Source organism: Cololabis saira, chromosome 5, assembly GCF_033807715.1.
Source record: "Cololabis saira isolate AMF1-May2022 chromosome 5, fColSai1.1, whole genome shotgun sequence".
Lineage (NCBI taxonomy): Eukaryota > Metazoa > Chordata > Actinopteri > Beloniformes > Belonidae > Cololabis > Cololabis saira.
Window position 1 is genome coordinate 46,233,033 of NC_084591.1, and position 24,887 is coordinate 46,257,919.

The following is a 24,887-nucleotide window of genomic DNA, read 5'->3' on the forward strand; positions in this document are numbered from 1 at the left end:
CTACTGCGCAGGTGTCCGAAAGCTGATGATGCTTTGTTGATTTGTGTGTATTTCCATGTCGAGGAAGCAGTGTGAGGACAGTGTGGAGCCGAGATAGGTGAAATGCTCAACTGTTTTGAGTGGAACACCATTACAGTAATGTGAAAGCTATGGGGGAGGTAGGCTGGATAGTGAGTTGGGACATGGCTTCAGTTTTTTGGGTATTGACTTGTAGCCCGAGTGATTGATAAAGAGAGGAGATGGTGTTGAGAGTGTGCTGCATGGATTCTGAGCTGTGTGCTAAGACTGCACAATTGTCAGCAAATTGCAGCTCACAGATTTGACTAGTCTTTGTCTTCGTGTGGGCCTTGCGTTTATAGATGACGGTGATGTTGGGTCTTTCCAGTCCTGTGGGTCTGGGTCTCATGCTCCCAGATGTGTGTGATCATAAGCGTGTTTTTCAAGCTTTTGATGGCTTGGCGGGTCTCTGAATATCCTGGCAGGGAGTCCAGATGTGTGACTGGTGGCAGGCTAGGCAGTTTATCAAGGATGGGGAGGTCAGTGGCATTGGTGTTGTTGAGCAGATTCTTGAAGTGCTGTGTCCAATGATCAAGGATCCCATGACGGTCCTTAAAAAGAGTGATCCATCAGCAGAGCAGACAGGGGCAAGTGCCTGCTTACTGGGGCTGTACAGAGATTTGATAGCATCATAGAAGCATCACAGAATGTTGCAGTCTGCCAGATGTTGGATCCCCTGAGCCTTCTGAACCCAACAGGGGTGTCCCATGACTCGGAGGACACGTTGGGTCTCAGCTCTCACTGCAGCGAAGGAGGATTTCATGATTGGAGTTTCAGGGCAGGACTGGAGAGCTTTATGAGCTTGATGGTTGGAGTAAATAAGTGACTGTTTGTTGGCCGAGTTGCAGTCAAACCAGTCCTAGGGACGTTGCCTTGATGGACCAAGTGCCTCTGAGGCTGCGTTGTAGATGGGGTGACGCAATGTTGTCCAGTCAGTGGGATCCTCCGAGATCTGGTCAAGGTTTGCTGCAAGGAGCCGTTGGAGATTGTCTTTGACTGTAGGGCTATTGAGGGCTGGGCAGTTGAGCTTTCTGTTAGAGGCTTTCTTCAGACAACAGGATTGGAGGTTCATGCGGATTTTGGATCTAGAGCCCTGCACTGGACTGTTTTCTTCATCCCGCTCCTGGATAATTGACAGTTCATAGGTCACCTGACCGAAAGTTAGACACAAATCCATCATTGTCATCATCACACAAGCTATTTCGCCTTTCGCACACGCATCAATTATGTGATTGAGGTTATGGTCTTTTTTCTAAGAGGACCATGAGATGGTCCATCCAAAATTCGGCTCCACACATGGCTCAGGTGGTAGTAAAGTAGTGAAGCAGTTGTGAACTTTCAGCGCTCTTTTCTTCGTTTATATGTGATTTTTTTTGTTTTGGTTTTTTGCACAATAGTTGTCCTTATTTCTTTGATTTACTGTGACCGGAAAAAGTCGGATAAACCATTCAGAAAAAGATCGCTAACTAGCGGCCGCGGGGGGTACTGCACCGTGACGAAATGGAGTGACGGAGAAGTCCGAAGGTTCACGACAGCGTCACGGCTGCGGCGTGTGCTCTGCGTTGGTGTGACGCAGAACCTTAATTCAGCCTTAAGAAACCATGCTGCCTAGGTCTGTTGGAGCATATCCCACTGAATAATTGCTTTATTTTAAAACTACTACTGAGTCTCAGTTGTCTGAACACCAACATACCCATAATAATGCTGCAGTTTCCCAAAGGGCCATTTTTCAACTTCTGGGTTGAAGTCAACATGGAACTTTAAAAAATTCCAGCTCCTCGAATGACCACTGGGGGTTGGCTCTAAGAGCAAGTCCTTCTCCAATTAACCCCCATGGTAAAATGTCTGTTTTTGTGTCCAAAATGCTTTTACCACCATCATCATAAAAGTTCCTTTCTCATTATTTTCAGACTCAACTTCCATCGCCACCGTTTTACATTCAACTACTCATGAACCACTGGAACGCTCTAGCACTGTCAATATCAGGAGAGGTTTTACTGGAACAGAAACCAACGAGCCCTTACCTAACACAAACACAACCACCAGACACATCAGCACCTCCAGCATCCAAAGTTCAACAGCTGATGGAACGTCAGCATATGTAAAGATCAATAAACCTCCAGATTTACAACCAACTGCTCCCTCTTCAGTCACACTACAGTCTGACTCAAACACTGACCAAACAATCTCTTCCAGTTCAGCTGGGTTTATCGTTAATACATCAGACGAGTCAGACAAGGTGTCAATAAGAAGTGACACACTGCTAAGGACTAAAGCAGCATCAATACACCCTGAGGTGTTCAGCACGTCATCAACCCTCATTGGTAACCAATACGAGTACACTGGAACCAGAGCCACAAGCCTGGTTTATTCCATTGAAAACACAAGTGGAAACAAAGACTTCATGTGGGTTTCCTCTACAGACCCTTCACATGTGAACAAAGGTGGAACCAAAAACTTGGAGATTGCTTCCTCTGCAGGCCCCGCACAGATTAACACAGGTGGAACCAGTGACTCTACAGTGCTCTTACAGAAGAACACAGAAGGAACCAATGACTTCCAGATGGCTACCTCTGCATACCCCACACAGATTAACACGGGCAGAACCAATAATTTCCAACTGGCTTCCTCAGCAGTCCCCTCACAGAAGAACACAGTTGGAATCAATGACTTCATGCTGACTTCATCTGCAGACCCCTCAGATGTGAAAACAGGTGGTACCAATGACTTCATTCTGACTTCATCTGCAGACCCCTCAGATGTGAACACAAGTGGAACCAATGACTTCATGCTGACTTCATCTGCAGACCCTTCAGATGTGAACACAAGTGGAACCAATGACTCCATGCTCACTCCATCTGCAGACCCCTCAGATGTAAACACAGGTGGAACCAATGACTCCATGCTGACTCAATCTGCAGACCCCTCACATGTGAACACAGGTGGAACCAATGACTTCATGCCGACTCCATCTGCAGACCCCTCAGATGTGAACACAGGTGGAACCAATGATTTCCCGCTAGCTTCCTCTGCAGGTGTCTCACCTATGAACCCAGGTGGAACCAGCGTCTTCATCCTAAACTCATCTGCTGCTGAATTAACTACCAATACAGCTACCGATATTTGGTCTGCTGTTCCTGAGTCAAACCTAGATGCTCGATCAAAGTTACATGTAGGTACAGTCAGGGAGACTTATTCATCAACTTCAATCACTGTAGGTCACACTCCAACAGCAAAACTGACATCTGCACCCATAAATGAGCCCAATCCATCATCTACTTCTCAAAGCCAGCTTGCAAAGTCCCAAACAGAGTCCTATCCACCATCTACCCCTCAAAGCCAGCTTAGAACATCCCAACCTTCACCCGCAAGTACAGGCTCCACCCTTCACTCAGTGATTCTGACAGAAAGAGGTTCAGTAACAGGTGCAGCTACTACACCTGTAACCACATCCAGTGTCACATCTGCTACCAGTCCTGCAAATCCCACATTTGTAGCCAATCTTACAACACCTACAACGACCCATGTGACTACAACACTAGCGGCTACATCTGTAGACATACCCTTAACAACTACCGTCTATACAAATACACCACCATTGAAAGCAAGAAGCACCACCCCAACAACAACCATGGCTCCACCAACTACAGCTATGCCTCCAACCACCAAACCTGTAAGTATCCTGCTGTCATTGGTGCTTTTCCTGTGTATTTGCTAAAACCTGATACAAGTAAGTCATTTCTTTGACCCAAGACAACCATATCCCTCTACACACTAATTTTGTGAATATTTTGTGGGCCTTTTTCCACTAGTACCTACTCAGCGCGACTCGACTCGACTCGCCTCACCTCGGTTTGGCGCTTTTCCACTAGGGGTCTAACGTGCCAAGTAGATACTTTTTCTGTAACTATTCTGCCGAGGTTCTAAACGGGCTGAGTCGGGCTGTATCTGACGTCATCACACTACATGCCAGCAATTGGTTGGGTGGTTGGCCAATGAGATGTCTGAGTTAGGATGTGACATCATTTCAAGAGCGACTCGCGTTTTCTTGTTAATTTTATTTGAAGAACAATGTCTGTTCCGTGGTTTAAATCCGAGATGGAGACATTCTTAAAGGGATTGTGACATGAAAAACACATTTTTCTTGATTTTTTGTGTTTTGTTGGGTGTCTTGACATCAATTACACCCAAAAAACAACGAACTTTTAACATTCAGTGTATTGTGTGCTTTCTGGGATTTTCCGCATAACTATGCAAAAACGGCGCATGTGGTTTGGTGGCGGATCGTTACGTAACGATCCGCTAAATCACCGCCCCCTCCACCCAGCTCCGTCTCCTCTCCTCTCCAGCGCACCATAAAGGCTGATTTATGGTTCCGCGTTACATCGACGCGCACCATACGCTGAACCCTACGGCGTAGGCTCTGCGTCGATTTAACGCGGAACCATAAATGAGGCTTAACACGGAGCTGTTGAGCCTCTTTTGTTCTAATCACCGGAGGAAAACTGCTAAGAAGACCCGCGGCCACTGACTGGACTTAAGATAAGGGGACAGTGCTGCTTGCATGCCTTTATTTTTGTGATTGTTTGCTGTGGACTGTCTGCTTCGCCCTCCTGCTTTTCCGTGCATGCTTCGCCTGTCGCTCCGACGCCGCTGTGAGCGTATGGCTGGAGGAGGAGGAGGTTTGGAGGAGGAGCGGAGCAATGATTGACAGGAAAGGGGGGAAAGGAAGCATTTTTCACGGCGCAAAAAAACACTGTAATAAAAAGCCAGGAAAAGAGTACTAGAGTGAAGTTTTTCTTGTTACACTCTTTTAGACACATTTGAGGGATGTTGGCCAAGACTTTTAATAGTGTTAAAAGCATGTTAAAAATGATGTCACAATACCTTTAAATCTGGTGGCAGAGGAAAATATTCAGAGAGAGCTAGATCGGGCGACGAGGAATGAGAGGACTTTTCAGCAGTGTCGAGACAGGCTTAAAAAGTTAAAAAGGGATTATTGTGCAGTGAAGGACCACAAAAGCCGTATTGGGTCTTCCAGAAAACACTGGCAGTGGTTCAACCAGATGGACGCCATATATGGACAGCGACCATTAAGCAATGGGAGAGAGAGCGGTCTTGACTCGGCTATGGCCTTGTTGGAGAGTTTGACTGAGGACGGTAAGTATTTTTGGATTTTTATGTTACATATTGCATTTGAGACAATAAGCCAGCTAGTTAACACGCTGCATCTAGTAGTCAGGCCAGTTTTCATTTGAAGAATTTGAAAAATCCTGCATTGTTGTTCAGCCTCAAGTTAGCAGTACTAACCAAGCTAGTGGGTTTTTTAAATTTAGGTTGCTATTTGGCATTTACAGTGACGCTTGTGAGGCAAGGGAACACAAAGCTGCCTTACGGCATGAAGAAATGCAACAGAATGCACAGTTCAATCAAGGTTTTCTTGGTGTGCTGGACCAGCTTGTCAAGTCGTTGACTGGCCGACATGAGTGATACATGACTGAAATGTTTGTATCATTGTATTGCACATCTTTTATAATTAAACTGTTATTTGTATTTTTCTGGGTATTGTAATTCATGACTCACAATTCAGTTACACAAGTTCTCCCAAATCGAAGTATTACTGCAGGGATATCAAACTCTAGTTTTCCCCAATACCGTGTCCCTTGAGCACCTGAATTAGGGTTCATCCTTGTATGACAGATTTTTCAATCATTAAAGCTTAAGTTTAAAAACCAGACATTTTTTTTAGAAAGTATAAAACTTTATTAAGGGTAAAACAGGAAGCACATGAACAGGAAAGCAAATTTGAACACAACTGAATATTAGCTGCTGGCCAAGTAATGCATTAGAGCAGGGGTATCCAAAATTGGTCCTCGAGGGCTGGTGTCCTGCATGTTTTAGATGTCTCCTTGCATCAACATACCTGATTCAAATTACTGGTCGTCACCAGCTTGCCATCAAGGTCTGGACAACTCTGTTGGTGACACAGCTACTTTTATCACGGTGTGCTGAAGCAGGGAAACATCTAAAACCTGCAGGACACCAGCCCTCAAGGACCGACTTTGGACACCCCTGCATTAGAGCATCTCTGACATCCCTCCCCTGCTCCTCTATGCCCTGCGCCATTGCTACCACAAGTTGGGCTGGTGCAGCTGCCAGTACATCCCATGAATTTTCATAGGTCTCCCCATGATCTTCACACAGGTTATGTAGAGCACAACATGTCAGCACCATAGTCTGGACTAGCTGGATATCAGCGTCATTCCTTTTCAGGAGGCTTCCGCTCAGTCTGCCAAAGCATTTTCAACAACAACCCGTGCACGACTGAATTCTTTGTTGAATGTTTTGTGGTCCACTGCAAGCCTTCCAGTGTCATGGAATGGGTTCATGAGCCATTTCTGCAAAGGGTATGCAGAGTCCCCAAGGATGTAGTAGCCAATATTTGCTCCATCAATGTTACTAAAGTAAGCTGGGAAGAGTTTTTCCCGGCTGGCTAATTCCCACAGCGTTGACAACCTCAGGACCCCAGCGTCATGCAAGCTCCCCAGCTTTCCAGCAAATATGTTCCAGAACATCCCCTTTCCATTTCAACACCTTGAAGGATTATTGAGTGCCAGCCTTTCCTGTTCAAATAATCTGTGTCAGAGTCCTTTGGCGCAATGATGGTATGTGAGAACCATCAATAGCACCCACGCAATGTGGCATTCCCCATTTACTCTCATTGTAGCCAGTGATGTCTCGTAACCTCCTCTCATCGGGAAAACAGATCTGTTCTGGCAACAATAACATGTCCCCTGCAGCACAAAAGTCCTGCACACACCTGCACACAGTGGTGATGCTGACTCCAAAAAGGTGTCCGATGCTCCAATGCCAGTGGCAAGCTTCCAGAGTGCAACAGCCACTCTCTTTTTTAGGGCCATACACTCACGGAAAGTTGTGTCCTGGCGCTCCATGGTAGGGCGTAGCTTGTTTGTGGAGGGAGTTCTCCACCTACTGCTTGTGCATGAAGCTACGAACCATAACATCCCACCACTCCGAGGTTCAGTTGAACCGATGCTGAACTAGACTGACGGTTTGCAGCGATGAAGTTGCTCTAGCACAGCAACCTGAAACATGCAGCAAATGATTAGGGCCCGAGCACTTACAGTGCGAAGGCCCTATTATATCTGCAGGAGTTCTCGTTCTCGTTGTTTTTATTTTTCCGACGAAATGAGGGCCTTTTTGTCCCCCTAAACGTGCCCCAAAAGTCACCAAATTGTGCACGCAAGCCAGGCCTGGCGAAAAAATTTATATTTCATGGTTTGCATTAATGGGCGTGGCCTAATGGCTCAACAGCACCCCCTAGAAAAATTCGTGCCTCAAGCTCCACAATGCGGTTTGACGTACATGCACGAAAATCGGTACACACCTGTATCATGTCACAACTTAAAGAAAAGTCTCTTGGCGTTACCGTGGCGACGATAGACACACCAAAAAGCGCGACCCCCCTTCATCTGATTGGTCCATATTTGATAGTCCCTATTCTCTGCCATAACTTTTGAACGGGTTGTGATAAAGACATGTGGGTGGTGTCATCGGACTCGGTATTGAGTACTTGACCTTCATTGGCCTGAATAAGCCCCGCCCCTTCTTCTGATTAGTCAATATTTGATAGTGCCTATTTTCTGGCATAACTTTTGAATGGTTTGACATAAAGAGTCGTGGGTGGTGTCATCTGACTCGGTATTGAGTACTTGACCTTCATTGGCCTGAATTAGCCCCGCCCCTTCTTCTGATTGGTGAATATTTGATAGTGCCTATTTTCTGCTATAACTTTTGAATGGTTTCCTAATGAGAGTCGTGGGTGGTGTCATCTGACTTGGTTTTGACTCCTACACCTTAATTGGTGCAAATTAGCCCCGCCCGTTCTTCTGATTGGTTGATATTTAATAGATCCTATTTTCTGCAATAACTTTTGAATGGTTTGACATAAAGACTTGTGGGTGGTGTCATCGGAACTTTGGAAGTAGTTTGGGGAAACTGATGACGTGGATAGGTGCTGTAATTCAATTATTAATGTTATTGTACATTAAACTGAAAAATATATTTAAAAAATTTAAAACAAACAAGAGAAGGCAAGTTTACCATGGCTAAATAATGAAATACATGAACTCATGAAGAAACGAGATGTGTCCCTAAAAACACCATTATACTAGAAACTTCATACTGATTGGCTTATCTTCTAAGTCTAAGTTGTTCTGGAAATCGGAAGGGATATATCTCATATTATTCACAACTGATAGGAAATGCCAAAGTATTCCACAAAAACTGCCATTTTATTGGAAACTTTAAGTATTCTTTGGATGGGGCTATATTCATGAGTGTTTCTTGACCTAAAAATTTCATTTTACACCATCAACCATATTATTTTCCTATCTAACTTGGTTTTGGTCATATCTTCAAACTAGAGAACAGTGTGTCAAAGTAAAATTTTTTAACAACAAAATTGGAATAACCCAAGTTGGTCCACTGTTATTCAGTCCTTTTATAAAATGACTTGGCATTATATATTACATTTTATTGTGTGTATGATATAGTATGAATATGTTAAAACTTTACATTTTATGTGAATTATATTGTTTTCACAGTCCATGTAGGGGCTAAAGTATAAAATGAGCACTATACATTTTTTATACAGTATATCAGTTGCATTCCGTTTATGTAATAATTGCTCGGGGTCATGTTCTGGGTGTGTGGAAAATGCCTACAGACAACTTGTGTTGTAATATACGCTACATAAATCAAATTGAATTGAATTAAATTGAATTGAATTCCTTGTATTGAAACTCTGTCAAACTGTAACTTTCCTATTTATATTTTATATTCTATTCTATGCTATTATTTCTATTAAGTAGCATGTGTACTGTATATTTACAACAGCTTTGGTGGGGAAGTGGAGTACAGTCTTTTCTCTGCTCATAAGGTGCACAATAAGCAAACAAAGAAGAATGTACACAGATGATGAAATACTATTACTATTATTACAGTTATTTAAGCTATTATTATTATTATTATTATTATTATTATTATTATTATTATTATTATTATTAATAATAATATTAATATTAATATTATTATTTTGTGTAGCCTTATGATACTTCATTTGTTCTTCTTGTATATTCTATTCTGTTAAAAGGTGGACAAGATAAGCTTTATGCTTCCAGCCCAGACCTTTTCGGTCAAAATAATCACAATGTTGACCAGGGAAAAACCTGTGTTATCTTTTTTGTTGATTCTTATTTTTGTGATCGACCGAAATAAATATTAACTAACTAACAAAGGTGATCTCCTGTTTTAGGTCCAAACTTCAGCGGGGCCCCGGTGCTCTGCAGTTCTAACGGAGATCAGCTCCAGCTCGACCTCTGCAGTCCTGCAGCTTTCCTCAGCTGCTCTGTCATGTGACTTTAGCGTTGTCATGGATGAAGGCTCTGGGCAGGACACCGCCCACTGCAAACCATATGGGACCACCGGTAAAGTCTTCATCTGCCTTGTCACAAAGCTGGAACCTGGTACTGTGTACCAGTTGACAGTACTCTCCAAGAAGGATGGAGAGAGGAGCAACATCTCACTGCGTACAGGTAAGAATACACCTGGAGGATTAAGGCCTGTTAATGCCTCTGCATCATACCAATACTGTTGTTACAGTATAGTTACCACATAGATGGGTACCTTAACCATGATTTATGCTTCTTTGTATTCTGCATCTCAACCACACAGAGTTGGTAAAAGTGGAAAATTAGAGAATAGTTAGCCTTTATATTGGTTGGAGCATATATACATTTCTGAGGGTGTTCACTTCAGACTATGGTGTAGGTCAGGGGTCGGCAACCCGCGGCTCTAGAGCCACATGCGGCTCTTTAGCGCCGCCCTAGTGGCTTTTTTTAATTTCCTTTTTTTCTTCTTTTTTTCCCTTTTTTTCTTCTTTTTTCCTTTTTTTCTCTTTTTTTCTTCCTTTTTCCTTTCCTCGACATTTCGACTTTTTTCTCGACATTTCGACTTTTGTCTCAAGATTGTACTTCAACATTAATCTTGACATTTTGAATTTTTTCTCGAAATTTCGACTTTTTTCTCAAAGTGCATAATGAAAAAAATATATCTTCCCCGAGTTATAACTAATTTAGATACAGAAGGTCCTGGGTTCAATTCCCGCCGGGGACGCTGTGGGTGCTGTGTGTTAAGTTCCCACACCCTAGGGGTTGGAGAAAGGGCCTTTCTGTCAGGGTTTGACACTTCCCCCCAGTTTGTAACTTTCAGTTCTGTCTTGCCCCGCCTGTGTCCCATCTGCCCTGATTGTGTCTGCACTTGTGTCTCGTTATCCCTTCAGTATATCTTGTCTTGTCATTCCTTGGTTCCCTGTCGGTCCGTACTGTTCTCTCCTCCATGTCTCCTCGTGATTTTTGTCCTGATCCTGGTTTTTTGTATTTATCCTGCTCTGCAGCGCTTTGCTTTGCCTTTTTGGATTAAAACCCTTTTTGTTTTTGAGAACTCCTGCCTCTAGCCTCCCTCTGTCTCCTGCACTTGGGTCCTTAAAAAACCAAACCATGACACTTTCTGTGTGGAGTTTGCATGTTTCAGTTTCAAAGTTTATTTAGACGGGACAATGCATATTCATGAACACTACATTAAGCAGTGTAAATACACCAGGTTTTAGCAGAATTGCTAGTTTCCACCCACAGTCCCCACAAACAACCAGACACACTCACACTCACACCTACTATGTTCTCTTCGTGTTCCCCCGTGTTACTGTAACTATTTTTGGTTCATCACAAGTAGCTCGCAACTGTACCCAAAATATAACACAGAGGAAGTTGATGAGTTTTAATGGATTTTAATGGACTTGTTTTGTAAAGTTTAATGATGCAAACAGGCCATCTGTGATAATGTTGAATGGCAGGCTCAGAGCAGAAAAGTGGACTGGTATATGATAAGGAAAGAGTGGCAGAGGCTTAGAGTTACAGACAGCAAAGGTCAACGTATTTGCAGATTTACAGGATTTTATTCAGATGTTTATCAATGAGGGTGTTACCAGAGTATTACGTGACTGGAGATGAGTGCTGAGAACGCTAGAGAAATATTCTGTGGAAGATAACTTGATGAGATGTAATAAAGCCTCATAGTTTTATTTATTCATTCTTATCAAATGTATACATTTATTGCAAAAATGTCATTTGTTCATATGAGATTGAAACTAGATTATTTCAGTTTGTCAATGCTACTTTGAAGCTGCACAAAGAACTTTTGAAATCATCTAGATCAGGGGTCGTCAAACCAAAATGTTGAAAGAACTGTATTGGACCAAAAACACAAAAAACCAATATATCTGGAGCCGCAAAAACTGAAAAGTCTTGTATAAGCCTTAGAATGAAGGCAACACATGCTGCATTTATCTATATTAGTTAGAACTGGGGGAAGATTTTTCTTTTCATTATGCACTTCGAGAAAAAAGTCGAAATGTCGAGAAAAAAGTCAAAATTTCGAGAAAAAGTCGAAATGTCAAGATTAATGTTGAAGTACCTTCTTGAGAAAAAAGTCAAAATGTCGAGAAAGAATACGAAATGTTGAGAAAAAACTCGAAATGTCAAGATTAAAAAAGGAAAAAGGAAGAAAAAAAGAGAAAAAAAGAAAAAAAAGAAGAAAAAAAAGAAAAAAAGGAAAAAAAAAGAAAAAGAAGAAAAAAGAAAAAGAAGAAAAAAAAAGAAAGAAAAAAAAAGGTCAAACATTTTTTAAAAAAGCTCCAGGATCCACTACGGTGGCGCTAAAGAGCCGCATGCGGCTCTAGAGCCGCGGGTTGCCGACCCCCAATCTAGATGTTGCAGTATTCCTGCATGAATATTGACAAAATTCAACCTAAGTAACTTTGACTCTCGTCCCGACAACTGCATATCGTTTTACATCCAAACATCAGAATTAACGAGGCCCGTGTCCATTTCTGAGTGTTTCTGAGTTTGTCCTTGAGTGCTGCTGACCTGCCTACAGGAAGCAGTTTCCTTTGGGAGGAAATCACCATGAGTAACGCAACAGAGTTCAGGACGGAGCGTGTTCTCTGTGTTTAGGATTTGTTCTCCACATCCTGCCCTCCCCACTCTGGTTTTTTCTGTTTCCTTTCTGGGTTTGCGCTCCTTCCACAAAAAATATTTCATTCTGTCAGCAGCTCAATCATATCAGCCTTCTCTTCTACTGGTGCATAATTGCAGCCACGAGCAACTAGCCCGTCTCCTAATGAAAAACATGTCCCATACACCCAGTACTGGAGTTGAGGGGGATGAGGGAGGATGGCATCCCTCCTGAAATAAAAACGGTCCAAATCATCCCCCCTGTAAAACTGTCATCCCCCCTTTCCATCCCTTATGTCATTTCATCAATGAATGTGGTTTTACTGCTATTTCAACATTTAGAGTCATCACCAGAAAAATAACTTATTTGACAATTTTCACCTGTTTCAAGTACATTTTCACTTGGAATAAGTAGAAAAATCTGCCAGTGGAACAAGATTTATCTTCTCATTACAAGCAAAAAAATCTTGTTCCACTTATTTTTCTACTTTTCTACCTATTTCAAGTGAAAATCTACTTGAAACAGGTGAGAATTGTTGTTTTTTCCAGCGATGAGTCTTGTTTTAAGTGTAATGAGATTTTTTTACTAAAATGAGACATTTTGACTAGAAATAAGACAGATATTCTTGTTAAGATTTTGAGTTTTTGCAGTGATCCATTTTACTTATCCTGTGAATTGATAAGTACAAGTGTTTTTTATTGTTGTGTTTTGATGTATTTGATGTAAGCCCAGTGGATATTTAAAGCTTACAGAAGGCTGCATTTAACTGCTGCTATGTCATTCCTGCAGTATTTCTGCAGGTGTTTTGGTCACTGCTATTATTTGTAATATATTATATTATTTGTAATCAGCACAAATTATCTGTCCCCATATGATAAAATCCACCATCCCCCCTGATTGTTTTTTACAACTCGAGTACTGCATACACCATCCCAATCTTAACATTGCTGTTGTGTGTAAAAACGTGGTATAAAATGTCCTTTTCTCAGCTCTTTGTTCCAGCTGAGCGTCTTTCTTCCCTGTTTCAGCCCCAGTTGGTCCAGCTCATGTGGAGGTTCAGCTGGACTCGGCTCCGTCTCGGTATAAAACCTCACCTGCAGTTCAGGGCGGTTCTTCCGACATGTTGGTGTTTTGGTCTCACTCTGCCGGACACGTGGACTGGTATGATGTGATTCTAGAGGACACGATCTCTGGATTGCTCAACAGTACCAGGATCATGGGCTCTGCTCCCCCCCAGTCTGGTTTCAGCTCCCTGATTCCTGGGACTCTGTACAACATCAGTGTGGTGGCTTCAGCCGGGAACAGGAGTGCTGCGCCGGTGCACACCACCGCAGTGACAGGTGAGTCCATATCATCCAACAGCTCTTGTCTACGGTGGCCGACAAGGGCCAAACGCACTGCAACGGTCTAATGCGTCACTCTTAGTTAAGGAAAACGGCTTCAAGTACAGAAACGATTCAAATTCACAAACTCAAAAGGAGGTACAAAAAGAGGAACGTGGTGCAAATGAAAAAACCTGCTGCAAAAAACAAAGACAAATGCAGCATCATCAAACGTGCTGCAAATAGAGAAACGATGCAAAGCACAAAACGATATAAAACAAGAAATCATCTTCAAAAGAAAAACGCTTCATAACCGGTCACTACAACCGGAAGTGCTCCAAACCTGCAGGGGGCCCTGCTGACTGAACCACAGTGTTTACATCCATGGTTTAAACATACAGCGGGAACGGTAATGTGATTTTTATCTGACTATATTTATATACGATGTTTATATCGCTGTACAACGCTGAACATTACGAGAGGTTTCTTTATTATATTTTAACGTTACAGTCAGCTGTTCGGTCTCTCTCTACATCCCGTGTGTCTGTCCATTGAGCTGTTACGCTGAGAGCGCCCCCTGCAGGTTTGGAGCACTTCCGGTTGTAGTGACCGGTTATGAAGCGTTTTTCTTTTGAAGATGGTTTCTTGTTTTATATCGTTTTGTGCTTTGCATCGTTTCTCTATTTGCAGCGTTTGATGATGCTGCATTTGTCTTTGTTTTTTGCAGCAGGTTTTTTCATTTGCACCACGTTCCTCTTTTTGTTCCTGGTTTTGAGTTTGTGAATTTGAATCGTTTCTGTACTTGAAGCCGTTTTCCTTAACTTCCTTTCCTTAAAGGGAAAGTTCGGTTTTTTACAACCTGGACCTTATTTCTGGAATTTTTTATGGTTGTATACTCACCCAGGCAAGTTTGGTGTCATTTGGAGTCCTTCGGAAGATATTAGGGGGTTTTTTGCGAGCCGCTAGCGAATGGGGGCACAGCGGGACACAGACGATGCAGCGTCTAAATAACACATGATTGCCGCGAAACTCGTTCATTTCTTTTATGAATCACTAGATCTGCTTCCAGGACCTGTTGTCTACATCCGGGGCTGTGTGTGTAACAAATAAATCAGTTTGTAAACAAGAACTCTGACCTGCATGACGTCATCTCTGTGCGCGCATCGCAGACAGCTCCGTGTACAGCTGGAGTTCCCTACTGTTAGTTTACTGTTAGTTATTTGAAACATGTCTGAATATTTGTCAAATTCTGAGGTTGTGGACGACGACTTTGAATATGATGGACGTCCTTACCGTTTTGAGCCAGAGTATACGGCTGAAGAGCAAAATGACAGCTGGAGATTTTTTGTTGAACATTTAGAAGCGGCTTAAAAGACCTTCTTGTTATTTGCCATGTTATTATCATGTATCCATGTTATAATTACAACTAATTGTCTTCTCACTCTTTATTATAGTCTAATTTACCCATATCTTTCTTACTGTAATATAGTCTGGGCCAGTACTTTTCCCACAACATTACATAAAATGTTGGTTTGTCAGAAACGTTTTGTCAGGATAGCAACTTGTTCAGATTCATACAGACCCTCCAGTCCTTTGTTCCAGAAACTTTATATTCTCAACATTCATAACATAAATATTTATCAGACATGTGTTTTAATGTATAAGGTCTTAAAGGAGGAAAGCATTCCTGCTCACCTCAAAGACTATTTCACTACAAACTCTCAGGGTCCATACTTTTTCATTAGATCTGCATCCTCCAAAATGTGTTACAACCAGGGGTAAATATGCACTACGGTACAGGGGGGTCAAACTATGGAATACATATTCCCATTTAGCAAAAAAATGCTTCTCTGTACAAGGTTTTAAAGGATGTCTGAAACACCACTTAATTTTCGTTTTGTAAATGGAACTGCTCTGGCAGAAGTAATGGATGTGCTGACACATTTTATCGTCTTGTGTAATCTCCTTGAAATTATTTTTTGTTTGTGTTTATTTGGTTTGTTATTTAGTCGTTTATTTTTTGTTTGCTTCTTAATTATTTAATTGTACTCTTTATCGTTATTCATATATCCGATCATTTTTCTTTTGTGTAAATTCTTTGTAATTTTAATTTATTTCTATCATCTATAGATTTCTAATTGCTCATTTGTATATTTTGTTCTTATAAGTATGATATTACATTTTATGTTAACTATAGGTGCAGGCGCCTGATAAGCTCTTTGAGTTTTCGCCTCTTCCTGCACTTTAATTTGTAAAGTTGTTATTTTTATTTGTGTAATTTTTAACCTTGCAAATAAATAAATCTAAATCTAATTAAATCTATTCTGCAGCGCCATCTGCTGTAGACTTCCTGCAGGTGTTGTCGTCGTTCTCAGACAGCATCATCATCTCCTGGCAGCCCGGTCCGGGACGGATGGAAAACTTCAGAGTTCTGTTGACAGACCAAGATGGGGTTCTGGTGAAGAACATCACTCTGAAGAACGACACCACCTCTGCCAAGCTGGACGGCCTACAGCCGGGTACCCGGTACACCGTCACCATGGTTACGGAGGCTCTAGGACTGCAGAGCATCTCCTCCCTACAAGCTGTTACAGGTAGCTATTATTGTGGGATGAGAATTCCCAAATCCTTTGCTGTGGTTTTTGTGTTTCTTGCAGAGAAAGGATGTCGTGTTTGTCCAGTTTATACAACACAAATCAGTTGGTTTCATTTAGCTGTGACTTACCTTTTCAGTTAAGATTATTTCTAGCAGCATTCAAAGATGCTTTGGTGATGCTGAATTATTCTAGATACAGGCTCTGTCCGCTGCCTTTTAGTTGAAGGACATTACCGGATATCCCACAAATTTCTGACAAAACACATCAGTTTATTGTCCCTCACTTCATATAAACATTTCCACAACTTGTCTTTACCAATAAAAACACAGAACCTATAACTATGATGGTACAAAAATGGAAGTCTATCCTCTTGGTGTCAACCTATCTGTGTTTTCACATGAGAGAAATATGCAGGAACAACCAGGATTCAGCCATTTTCATTAGTCAGTAACTCACCTGGAATTGTGTTTCAGACTGCAGTTGTGATGCTCATTTTTTCCCAGGATATTCACACCCTTCCTCTAATTCCAGCTGGCCATGCCACTCCCCAGCCAAAAAAGTCCTCACTTCAGTAAATCTATCATCACTTGAGACAGATACAACTAACAATCCTTATCATGCCAATGTAATGTCAAATGAAACGGTAAATGTGCAAATTAAATGAAATGAACTGCAATGAGGAAAGAGAGCGTTTCAGTGGCTTTTAGCAATGTTCAGCTGGTTACGGTTTTAAGACAAATAGCGTTTAGGCGAAGCTTAAGCTGTTGGCTCAAATAATAGAATCATGAAGAAAATAATGTTGAGGATGTGCATAATAAAGTGTGTCCTCCTCTTGTCCAGTCCCAGCGGCCGTGTGGGACCTGACCCTGGAGAATGACGGCAGCTCAGACCGTCTGCGGGCCTCGTGGACCCCACCCGGGGGTGCTGTACACACGTACACGGTGACTCTGTCGGCTTCAGGCTCGGTTCTGAAGCGCAGCCTCCCTGCCAACGTCACGCAAGTGACTTTTGAGGGTCTGACCCCTGGACGCAGTTACGAGCTGTCAGTCAGCTCTGAGGCCGGAGGTCAGAGCTCAGAAACCAAGACCACGGGGAGGACAGGTGAGTCCAGTCACCTGGTAACACAAATACTCACAGCTGCACTGCAAAAACTCCAAATCTTAACAAGAATATTTGTCTTATTTCTAGTTAAAATGTCTCATTTTTAGTCAAAAAATCTCATTACACTTAAAACAAGAGTCATTACTAGAAAAATAACTTGTTATTTGACAATTTTCACCTGTTTCAAGTAAATTTTCACTTGAAATAAGTGGAAAAATCAAGATTTATCAAACAAGATTTATCTTCTTATTACAAGCAAAAAAATCTTGTTCCACTGGCAGATTTTTCTACTTATTTTAAGTGAAAATCTACTTGAAACAGGTGAAATTTTTTGTTTTTTTCAGTGATGAGTCTTGTTTTAAGTGTAATGAGATTTTTTTTTACTAAAAATGAGACATTTTAACTAAAAATAAGACAAATATTCTTGTTAAGATTTTGAGTTTTTGCAGTGTATAGTTAGAGATGAATATGAACATTATAACACTTCAATGTTCGGGCAAAACCGGAGAAACACCACCCTATCTGGTGAAAAGAAAAAAAATCAGGATAAAAATATATATATATATATAAAATAAAAACTTCAATGTTGATGACTATCTGCTAAAATGAGGTGATGCAGGATGGTGGGAAACATAGAAGCTCCACTTGTATAAATGTAAAAGGAAGAAATAGACAAAAGTTGAGGTGTCCCACCTGAAATGCCTTTTTTTTCAACATTGCATTGAATGTTTTCCTTGCAATGCAGTTTCGCTATGAAACAGAAGGAAATTCAGCTTTCCTCATTAAAGCTGATCAGGTTGAGCCTGTTTTAAAGATCCCTCTCTATCTCATCATGTTTCAGTGCCTGGTCCAGCTCTGGATTTCTCCATGTCCAGTGACACCAGCGAGCTGCGCCTGAGCTGGTCGCCTCCCAGTGGTGACTGGGAAAGTTACAGTGTTATACTGAGGAATGCTTCAATCGTCCTACTGAATAAGACCGTCGGTATGATGAGCAGGCAGCTCGTCCTCTCCATCTCCAGCCTTGGCCTGAGGCCTGGAAGCTTCTACGGTGCAGAACTCACGGTCCATAGTGGCATTCTGAGTAACACAGTGCACGGCAGCACCTGGATAGGTCAGTTACCATTTACACTATGTTTTCTTTTATTTTGACTTCATAAAAGAAATCAGTCATTACAGAATCACCTCATGTGCAAACCATTCAGTTCAACTGAGTTATATTTGTATAACTCAGTGAACAAAAATAAATCCAACAATGCAACAATTCCTTTTGATCAGCGCATTGTGACAGTTGAGATCAAACCTCCCTTTGAACCAAAAGACTTGTTGGACAGTCAGGGAGGGTACTGTACCTGTCTGCCTTGACTGGCTTGAGACTGGGAACACCGGAAGAAAGCGAGAGCCACAAATGGACAAAAAAAACCCATCTGGAATAAACCTCTGGTTTATTTGCTGGTCCAGTCAGTAACTTCAGATAAAGCTTCAGCTCTAAGGCCAAACACATCTGCTAGTAGAGAAAAAGGATTGACTGACCAAAGGAAGGAGATACAAAGTTAATTAAAGCTGCAAGCAGCAATGAACAGGCCCTCACGCGTTCACTTTTCACCAACAAAAGTCAAGGATTCAAAACTAAGTCCGATGACACCACCCATGACTCTTTATGTCAAATCATTCAAAAGTTATGGCAGAAAGTAGGAACTATCAAATATGGACCAATCAGATGAAGTGTGGGAGCGCTTTCTGGCGTCTATTGTTGCCACGGTAACGCTTTTGACTGAGAAAAGTAATGCGCATTATCGCAGGATGGAGACGCACATTTTGATGTATAACACACCTGGGTGCACGTTACGGTTCGGGCCGTAGTAACGGCCGAAGGAATGGCATAAATTGCGCCAAAATGACACTATTAATTCAAAATGGCCGACTTCCTGTTCGGTGTCGGCCATGGCGCCAAGAGACTTTTCTTTAAGTTGCGACATGATACAGGTGTGTACCGATTTTCGTGCATGTACGTCAAACCGTATTGTGGGGCTTGAGGAACAAAGTTTTCTAGGGGGCGCTGTTGAGCCATTAGGCCACGCCCATTAATGCAAACCATTAAATATCACATTTTTCACCAGGCCTGGCTTGGTGCAAAATTTTGGTGACTTTTGGGGCACGTTTAGGGGGAAAAAAAGGCCCTTATTTTGTCGGACAAATAAAAACGAGAACAATTCCTACAGATACAATAGGGCCTTCGCACTGTCAGTGCTCGGGCCCTAATTAGGATCTGGTTCCACAAGTGTCCGATAACTGAAGGTTCTGCCTCCTTATTGTACTTCTGGAACTCTTTACCAGCTCTGTGACTAGTCGTTTCTTAATGACATGTATGGGAGTCATAGTCATGAGTCACAGTCTGACTGGCAGGGGTGGAAAGTAACAAATTACATTTACTCACATTACTGTAATTGAGTACTTTTTATGAGTAATTTGTAATTTTCTAAGTTGTTTTTGAAATATGTAATTTTTACTTTTACTCGAGTACATTTTGACCCAAGTATTTTACTTCGCTACATTTGAACCCCCTCACGTTACTGAGTACAACATTTATGGTGAAAATCTTGTGGGCATTTTATTGTGGTTTATTGTGAATAGCAGGATCCTGCGGGCATTGGTCACTTTATTTTGTGTTTGAATACTTTGATTCTGGTTTTAGTGTTGTCGGTTGGACAATATGACGGAAAATAGTTTGCACTTTACAGTACAGGTTGTGACTGTCCTTTTTGTCCTGTTCTGCGGAAGTAAAAGGATCATTGTTACTGAGCTCAGCTGAGCTTTTACAAGTGTGGATGTGTACTTTAATATGCCTCGAAGTTAATTAAAACAACTTGTGCTGGATTTGATTCGTGACTCATCCTTTTTTTTGCATTAAATAACTGAAAGTAACTTTTACTCAAATTACATTTTAAATGAAGTACTTTTGTACTTTTACTCAAGTCAATTTTTAGATGAGTACTTTTACTTTTACTTTGAGTAGGATTTAAGCAAAGTAAAGATACTTTTACTCAATTACAATTTTTCAGTACTTTTTCCACCTCTGCTGACTGGAGTTCACTTTCACATTCTTAAGCACGAAAACAGCCATTATATGTCACACTGCTTACATGCTGCATTCCTCAGCGAAACCTTCATTTTCTATTTTCAAATGTGACAATAAAAATATGCCCGTGCCCACAGCACCTCCCCCTGTGCGACAGCTGCTGATCCGTCACACGGATGAGACGTCTCTGAGTGTCCAGTGGAGTCAGCCCGTTGGACAATGGGATGGCTTCACCGTGCTCCTCACAGAAGGGGAAATCTCCACCCCTGTTTCCCAGAGGACACTGGGTTGGACGGCCAGAGACTGCACCTTCAACAACCTCACCTCAGGACGTCGCTACACTGTTACCATCACAACCAACAGCGGGAACCTGAGCACTTCTACATCACTGACAGCATGGACCAGTAAATATGACCTTGTCCTTTTTCTCAGTGTTTTTTTTTCTCAATGACTACGTTTACATGCAGTCAAAATTCAGGTTATTGCTAATATTCCGGTTACTGAAACATTCGGAATATTCAGTTTACATGTGTGAGCAAACAGGGTTATCCCTGTTTACATGGTAATTAATCATTTGGGATATCTGGATCAAACCAGCGACGCACGGAGAACGTGATGACGCAATTACTGTCATTTCCGCTTCTTCTTCCTGTATCCAAATTAAAAACAAATGCTGCTTCGTGCAACTTTTCTCTCACCTTCTTGTAAATCTCGCCATCCCCGTACTTTCTACCGTCTACAAATGCAGAAATGTTCATATCCTTCATTCCATTTATGAAGTGATTAGTCTCCTCCTGGTCTTGGTTTCTCCGTGTTTATAAGAACTTCCTGGACTCAAAAGACCAGGATTCCTTGTGAACAGAGCATGTGCAGAAAACAGATTCCTGTTCCGTTTGATGGGGATATTCCGTTTGGTGTTTACATGACCGGATATTCGGGTTATAAAAGGAGTAACCCAGGGGTCATAGTCGGGTTTTTAAAAACCGGAATATGAGCAAATTCGGGTTATTCAAAGGGGTTATTGGTGTTTACAAGTCCGTGCAAATTCGGGTTATTGCCAATATTCGGGTTTTAAAAGGGTTATTGATGCATGTAAACGCAGTCACTGTTATAGATTTAACAATCTGTCCCTACCTGTCCTTCTTCTTAGCTCCAGCTCAGGTTGCGGAATTGCAGGTTCACAACCTTGGCAGCACTGACAGCTTGCAGACACAGTGGGAACCGGTCCCTGGAGATCTGGACCTGTACCAGGTCCTGCTGGTCCATGATGGCAGCATTATCAAGAATGAGAGCGTGCCGATAAGCACCAGCAACATCAGCTTCCAGGGCCTGAGACCCGGAGCTTTGTACAAGGTGGTGGTCACCACCATCAGAGCTGGACTCAGCTCCAGACAGACGGTGGCAGAGGGACGGACAGGTTAGAAGCAGCAACCACATTGTACACCAGAGTGAGAAAAGCTACAGCTGGTGATTACTGACATGATAGTCCCATCTGTTGACTCTTACATCACATTGTTCAAAAGATATACAGTTTATAGTCTGGCCCTCCTGTATGAAGGATCCACATCAGTGCTGCCCCATAAGTATGAATGCTTTCACAGAGTTGAACTCTTTGGCATGGATCGCTGACATTGATTCACTTCAGATACCATAGCATATCTCAGTTCAATTCAGTTCAATTCAATTCATTTCAGTGTATGGAGGACAATTAGTGGAGGAAATGTTCATAAACTAAATTAGCTCAGTAAAGTTTAATGAGGGTGTACTTTGCCTTTTAATAATTTCCTTGACACATACATAGTTATATATTTATGCAATGAGATATGTATATATATGAACATGTCCAAAAGCGGGTATAGAAAGTGGATGGATATGTATATGTATATATATATGTGTATATATATATATATATATATATATATATATATATATATATATATATATATATATATATATATATATATATATACACACACATATATATATTTCTCTGATTTTTGTGAATGTTGACACATCAGTAAAAATGTATTCATTTTAGCAGTGGTGTGAATTTTAATTCACAGTGGACTGTGTTCTGTGTTTGTTCAGATCAGACTTTTACAACACACTTGTTTGTGTGCATGTGTGTGTGTGTTTGGTAAGCTAAGAACAGGATATTATTAAAAAGCAGGAATTTATGTGGAATTTTCAGGAAGTGTTGACAATGGCAACAACACAAAAGAACCTGGAGTCTCTCGATCAGAGACTTCCTGTCAGGACGAGCTTCAGGCTTTGCTACTGCTGGGAAATGTTCTGTTACTCTGCACATGACTACTCTAGCAAGCACTTCTGCTGTGGGTCTGATGGTATTAAATCATCACCAGAGGACACTTGTATTTGGATCAGGAGAAAAACAGGAAACACGTGATAATAATGTTATGTTTGATGTACAACAAAGGCTGCCTTTTATAAACATCAAAAACATAATTATTAGTTGCTAAGTCACCTTCTTTTCAGAGTTTGTCTCTAGGGAGAGGGAGTTCATGTCATGATATATATTTATATCATGTCAGTAAGAGATTGATATTAACAGCCTAATCTTTACTTCAGATCTGCTGACACAATAATGACCTGAGATAGGTCAGCTGTGGGAAATGTGTGGGAAAAGAGTAAAAAGGAGTCGCCATGCGGACTTTAGAGGTGTCGTTTAGAGTGAAGCATGGCAAAGGGCCGGTGTGCCGGGTGATGATGTCAGCCATGTCCTCCGCTGGCTCTTCTGCTGTTTATCTCGCTTCGGCTGGTACTGGGACAGGCTGTCCTGCTGGCTCTGCTGGCTCTGCTGGCTCTGCTGGCTCTGCTGGCTCTGCTGGCTCTGCTGGCTCAGCTGGCGACTCCTCTGCTGGTGACTCTTCTACTGGTGACTCTTCTGCTGGTGACTCTTCTGCTGGTGACTCTTCTACTGGTGACTCTTCTGCTGGTGACTCTTCTGCTGGTGACTCTTCTACTGGTGACTCTTCTGCTGGTGACTCTTCTGCTGGTGACTCCTCTGCTGGTGACTCTTCTGCTGGTGACTCTTCTACTGGTGACTCTTCTGCTGGTGACTCTTCTGCTGGTGACTCTTCTACTGGTGACTCTTCTGCTGGTGACTCTTCTACTGGTGACTCTTCTGCTGGTGACTCTTCTGCTGGTGACTCCTCTGCTGGTGACTCTTCTGCTGGTGACTCCTCTGCTGGTGACTCCTCTGCTGGTGACTCTTCTGCTGGTGACTCCTCTGCTGGTGACTCCTCTGCTGGTGACCCCTCTGCTGGTGACTCTTCTGCTGGTGACTCCTCTGCTGGTGACTCTTCTGCTGGTGACTCCTCTGCTGGTGACTCTTCTGCTGGTGACTCCTCTGCTGGTGACTCCTCTGCTGGTGACTCCTCTGCTGGTGACTCTTCTGCTGGTGACTCCTCTGCTGGTGACTCCTCTGCTGGTGACTCTTCTGCTGGTGATTCCTCTGCTGGTGACTCTTCTGCTGGTGACTCCTCTGCTGGTGACTCCTCTGCTGGCGACTCCTCTGCTGGTGACTCCTCTGCTGGTGACTCCTCTGCTGGCGACTCTTCTGCTGGCGACTCTTCTGCTGGCGACTCCTCTGCTGGCTCTGCTGGTGACTCCTCTGCTGGTGACTCATCTGCTGGTGACTATTCTGCTGGTGACTCCTCTGCTGGTGACTCTTCTGCTGGCGACTCCTCTGCTGGCGACTCCTCTGCTGGCGACTCCTCTGCTGGCTCTGCTTGTGACTCTTTTGCTGGCGACTCCTCTGCTGGTGATTCCTCTGCTGGTGACTCTTCTGCTGGTGACTCTTCTGCTGGTGACTCTTCTGCTGGTGACTCTTCTGCTGGTGACTCCTCTGCTGGTGACTCCTCTGCTGGTGACTCCTCTGCTGGTGACTCCTCTGCTGGCTCTGCTTGTGACTCTTTTGCTGGCAACTCCTCTGCTGGCGACTCCTCTGCTGGCGACTCCTCTGCTGGCGACTCTTCTGCTGGTGACTCCTCTGCTGGTGACTCTTCTGCTGGCGACTCCTCTGCTGGTAACTCTTCTGCTGGTGACTCCTCTGTTGGTGACTCCTCTGCTGGTGACTCTTCTGCTGGTGACTCTTCTGCTGGTGACTCTTCTGCTGGCGACTCTTCTGCTGGTGACTCCTCTGCTGGTGACTCTTCTGCTGGCGACTCCTCTGCTGGTGACTCTTCTGCTGGCGACTCCTCTGCTGGTAACTCTTCTGCTGGTGACTCTTCTGCTGGTGACACCTCTGCTGGTGACTCCTCTGCTGAGGAGAGTTGGCAGACTGGGATACGATAAGCTGTTTTTTTCTTAAGCAACCTGGAAAAGTGGACCTTTTTGGACTTTCACCTTTTTATGTGTCCATGCTGCAAGCGTGGAAAGTTTTTGAGGTTTCTCGCATGTGGTCTGATGAGACTTCTGATGAGACAGCATGTGGTTGTTTGAGGAGCAGTTGTTCTTCAACAACCTCCTTCCATCTTCGATGCTGGAATCCTCCAGTCTGCGGGTCCGGCTCAGGGAGGCCAGATGCACAAAAGCTTGACCATCTGCTGAAGTTGTCCAATACGTCCATGGAAACGTTGAGTCTATCAGACTGAATGCACGATTGGTGAAGGAAGTCTG

General features: G+C 42.7%; 1 protein-coding gene across 4 annotated transcripts in view; it reads left to right on the plus strand.

Annotated features, from left to right (window-relative positions):
- Positions 1-24,887, plus strand: part of LOC133444474 (receptor-type tyrosine-protein phosphatase beta-like) — a 63,914-nt gene that overhangs the window by 6,579 nt on the left and 32,448 nt on the right. For all 4 annotated transcript variants that reach the window (XM_061722287.1, XM_061722288.1, XM_061722289.1 and 1 more), the window contains exons 2-9: positions 1,968-3,730; positions 9,395-9,674; positions 13,179-13,490; positions 15,803-16,066; positions 16,910-17,170; positions 18,012-18,281; positions 20,384-20,650; positions 21,397-21,663. In XM_061722287.1, the coding sequence (XP_061578271.1) occupies positions 1,968-3,730; positions 9,395-9,674; positions 13,179-13,490; positions 15,803-16,066; positions 16,910-17,170; positions 18,012-18,281; positions 20,384-20,650; positions 21,397-21,663 (3,684 nt within the window). The remainder of the gene's footprint in view (positions 1-1,967; positions 3,731-9,394; positions 9,675-13,178; positions 13,491-15,802; positions 16,067-16,909; positions 17,171-18,011; positions 18,282-20,383; positions 20,651-21,396; positions 21,664-24,887) is intronic.